Here is a 5,000-nt window from a genome sequence, read left to right on the forward strand (position 1 = left end):
GAAGTTTGGTTTGTATGAAATAGCCTTAAATAGCCCCGACGCTCCGTGACAAGACGTTCCCTCTTGACCGACTCCAAATTTCTCCGGAGGCCATGCGGCGGAGCAACCATGATGGAAGAAATGGATTCAGACATATCAGCCGTGGAGGTCCACTTGACAATGATCCTAAACTACTTTACTACTGGAGGATAAAAAATGTGTCACTACCGCAGGCCTGTGATATTGGGAAGAAAGCGGTGCCGGCGCTCCGACATGCATCTAATCACCGCCTTAGATGAACTTAGGCCGACGGAACATGTATCAAGTGATGCAAGACTCTCTAACGATTCGTTCGCGGCGAACAAATCTTTGAAATGACTTTGGAGTCAGGAGTCGTTTGTTTGCTTGTTTTTTTCATTCTGGACTCCATAACTGCAGCTCTAGACTCTAGGCTTGTTTACGACACTCGATGTGCGTCATCCTTAAGTTTGTGATTCAGTGAGTGGCTGAGAGAGAGAGAGAAAGGATCTTCGACTTGTGAGTTGAAAATAATGACTTAGGATCAAATCAATGGAGAAGAGCATATTTTATATCAAATGCATTTCGCCAAAATAAGTACATTTGAAGTAAGAAGTACATTGCTTTAGTTGTTCTACCTTTGCATGTCTCTGCCCAAATAAGTCATTTGGAGAGAATTAGGGTGAAAGACTTCATGGATCCACACTTCGGATTCTTCCACAAAAGTAAATAATCTTGACAGAATGAAATGGCTCTTGTGAGATTTATCTTCACAACTAAACAGAGCTACGAGTCTTTTGACTCAATCATTGTTCACTGGTAGTCCTCCCTTGTCCACCCTGGCGCAATATTAACTGAATCAAACAAACTAAGTCACACTATTGAACAAGTGAAAAGTGACTCGTCAAGAACCGAGTCTCAAATGAAAAGAGTGAAACCTTTCAGAACTAGGCGCAACTAGCGGGGTTATGATGATTGTTGTTACAGACCATGTGACATGGGCCACCTGGCAACAGTGTGCCTGGGAAACCCACTGAAGCAATGCACTTTGGTCCACAGAAGAAAAACATGGAACCAAGTGGGATACAATTTGCAAGGGTGGGGCTTCGGCTATGGCAATTGTTTGGGATAAGAAATTAGCAATCCTCATACAATGAGTCCGTCAGACAGCAAAATTTGATTCTGTGGATAACTGCGGGGTATTTACGATGTGCTTGTGTTACTTTGCCCCTTAAATTGTAAGCGGCAAAGTAACAGATAATTTAACGATGCTGCTAAACTCCTGCCATCACTTGCTTGGACTGTCTCAGACGCTGAAGAAACCCAACTGTGCAAGTCATTTATTTGTCCTTTTCAAAGAGTGTCTAAGAGATGTGTTTGATTTTCTTTAAAGAACAGGAGGAAATATATCTACTAATTGTGTGTCAGCTGATGGGGGGGGGGTTACATCACCACATTAGAGGAGGGCGCTCCCTCCCAGCGGGCCAACCTGGCGAGACACACATCAAGCACTGCCAGGAAGCCGTAAATGTTGGAGGCCATAAATCATAGAGGAGAGTTGAGAGGAAGGCTAGAAGGATACGTACGTGGGAGAGAGGTATGAGGTAAGACAGGATGTTTACCTTGATGTATGCTGAGTTAAGCCGCTATGTTTTGGTCCATGTGTACCTACGCATGTTGATTAGTGTGTTGGCATTAGACTTCCATTACCAATAATGGTTCCTAACGAATGGACGAATCAGCTTATTACGGACCCATTGTTTATGGAAGCGCATAATCATCTATTCAGAGTGTGTGTTTGTGTATGTGAGTGTGTGCGTGTGTGCGTGCGTGTGCATGTGTGGGTTTGTGTATTTGTATACTTGTGAGGCCCAGATGGCGGATAGTTCAGAGAGCCTGCAGTCTCTTTCAAGGTATTATCCAAATTCCTTTCTAGGCTACAAGGAAATGGAATCTCTGTAGAGTCGTCAAGCATAGCCACCATGGGTGTGTGTGTGTGTGTGTGTGTGTGTGTGTGTGTGTATGTGTGTGTGTGTGTGTGTGTGTGTGAGACCTGTAAGTGCCTACTGAAACTTAAAAACGATCCATTCAAATCCGTCCACCACCACCCTAGTTCCGTAATTTACATATTCAGGGCAGTTCCAGGCCTCTAATTAATCCCGTGTCTAACTCGTACAGAAGTACAGTTGGGGGTTGGGGCCAGGGGGTGGTGGTCTCCCACGTGACCTGGGGTCAATGCCGTCCTGGCATCCTGTTACAGGGGGTAACAGGTAATTACTGCGACACGCTGATTTCTCCGCAGTGGCTCAGCAGCAACTCGATAACCCATAACCAGCACCCGGTGCACCAGAGAAAGCCACCGCAGCGATGAATGACTACATTATTTACTTAGCTGTAACTGAGAACCGAGGCAAAATGAGAGGCAAAGAAAGAAAACAAATACAAACAAAGGAGGGCTGAAGGAGGCAGAGGATATCCAATTTGCTTGCCCAGGGAAACTCATCAGCTACAGCAAGCAGGCGAATGGCTCAAAAAGACAATTGTCTGTTCCAGGTGTCTTCGCTCAGCCAGCTTAAGCTTTAGATGCTTAGCACGTCCATCTATCACATAAAAGTCTAGACTTATGTTGTAGACAATTCAGATAACTTTACTTTAGACATTTGACAACAGATCACATCACCGTCGTCAGCCTCTCTGACAGTTTGACTTCAAGTCATCAAGATGTCCCCAAATTGGCTCTCAACGGGCTTCCCGTTCCCTCTTCTTTGATCCGCACCCGGTCGCGCAGTCCGCGCTGTTGCGTTTCAGCCCTCCGACACACTCTTGTCAGGACATTTGCCTAATTAGCCGTCCTTCCTTGCCCTCCCTCCTCACGTTGGAATGTGATGGGAGCGCTGTCGTTAACACTTTGGGTCATAACGCCATCCCACCCCCCACAAGCCCACCCCCCAATCAACCGTGAGGAGAAATACGATCACGGTCCCCCGGCCTTCAGGGACCCGGAGCAGGGGAGAGAGAAAAAGAGAGAGAGAGAGATGTGTAGCGAGTTCAGCGGGCTTCAATTTAAACCCCAAGAATTAATGGAAGTTGGCAGTGTTATAGCTGTAGCTTCTGCACTGAGCGATGGAGGTCACGTCTATTACAGCAGGGGGCCACACAACACACCTCCCTTCTCCTTTAAAGATGTCTGCAGAGTTTGTACGATCTCAGACTTTACCCAAGGTGACACTGCCTCCGACTCCACCCTAGCACTGCATCACTTTTAAATGCACGGATATTAGCAATGAGTTAAATTCCCAGTAACGAGACACAGGAGAATCCCTGTAGTTATAGCTTTGGGATGACGCCCAACAAATTTGTTAACTCGGAATAATTACGAAAGCATAAAATCAGCGATGGTCTTGGAGGTGACTCACGGCGTCTCACCGCGCGGAGCGCCGTGAGCTCCAGCTTGATATAATGAAGCAATTAATGGAGTTAATGGCGAACGTGAGTGTGAGTGAAGGATCAAAGCCATTATGGCGATAGCACGTCGGGATCAACCGCTTCGCTTTCAAGGTTCCTTACCTTCGTATGCGGCTTTGAAGCCTTGGCCGCTTACGGCGTAGTCAGACAGCAGCCACAGCGTGAGCCGGGAGCCCGTGCTCACGATGGGCGACGGCAACTGGAACCCCGTTAACCTGCCGATGAGAGAGAGACAGACGTTAGACGAATTAGCGTCGGACCAAAAAGCGAGATGTAATCAGCATCGCCGTAGTGCCGCAAGGTCGGACGGTGTTGGAACCTCTTCCAATCAAGCCAGCAGCTGCGCTGTGTGGGCTATTTTGGGATGTCTTTTTTTGGGGCGGGGAGGGGGGGCAAAGCAAAACAAGGTTCATAATCATCTACCGATGATTACCGAACACAATTTGAGAGGCAAGGAGATCGATGAGTGAAAAATGTGAGAAAAAGGTTGAGTGTCAGTAGTGAATGACACGAACATACCACTTGTCCACACGCACATGAGTATTTTTATAAACATCTTTTTTACAAATAAATTCCTGCTGCACCAACTGTGTTTTTGAAACCATCACAAGAGAACGCAAAAACGATTGAAAACATTCACGCACGAAAAACGTTCATAAGCATGCCAGGCCAGCGCTGCGGGGCGATAAAACTTTGTGTCAAACACACAGAAGAACATTGTGGCCATGCACATTGATGGGCTTGTTCTCGGGCAGCAGATACAACAACACAGCACGGCGAACTTTGAACCGCAGATGGAGAGGTGGACTGAGAACTATTGGGCGCATGGGAATGAATGCAATTTAACTATTGTGAGCAGACGTCCTGGATGGTCCCGACAAATATCTGTCAGACTTTAATGTCCCAGTTTTTGACATTCACTTTTCACCACAATTAAAATAATAATAATAATAATACAAATTGTTCCCCATCCTATGGCGCATGTTTAAGCGCATACTGTACATGTGCACGTGGATGAACGTGCGGTACACTTAAGTGTCAAAATGGGGTCACCCTACATTAAACCTAACGGTATTTGCCGCCCGTAAACACACCAGCGCCATTGTTTGTAAGTTTCTGGCGCATGCTCAATGTGTAGAACAACAACTGCGCATGGGTTAATCAAGGTCATCGTCTGATGGAACATGCATTTCACCGGGCCACACGAATACGCAGAAAACAGAGAGCTTTGAAAAATCTCCGCCCTGAAAGAAGTTTGTGGAAGGAGTGTGGACAGGAAACCGAAACACAGAGAAAATACTACGATTTAAAAAATACCCATATAAGAATGGATGAGGCCTGAATATATATATATATATATATACACACACACACACACACACACACACACACACACACACACACACACACACACACACACACACACACACACACACACACACACACACACACACACACGACTAAATAAATAAAAGAGCATGTATATGTTTTCAATATTATTATTAATCAATCCACGTTTCTTATTTAAGCCATTTAAG

At 45.8% G+C, this 5,000-nt stretch overlaps 1 protein-coding gene across 1 annotated transcript in view; it reads right to left on the reverse strand.

Moving 5' to 3' along the window:
* The window catches only part of csmd2 (CUB and Sushi multiple domains 2), a gene marked incomplete at both ends in the record, with an annotated part of 282,856 nt that overhangs the window by 262,064 nt on the left and 15,792 nt on the right, over positions 1 to 5,000 (reverse strand). The window contains one exon of the mRNA XM_080019861.1: positions 3,565 to 3,677. Coding sequence (XP_079875987.1) covers positions 3,565 to 3,677 — 113 coding nt within the window. The remainder of the gene's footprint in view (positions 1 to 3,564; positions 3,678 to 5,000) is intronic.

This window comes from Zeus faber (genome assembly GCF_960531495.2).
Source record: "Zeus faber genome assembly, chromosome: 1".
Lineage (NCBI taxonomy): Eukaryota > Metazoa > Chordata > Actinopteri > Zeiformes > Zeidae > Zeus > Zeus faber.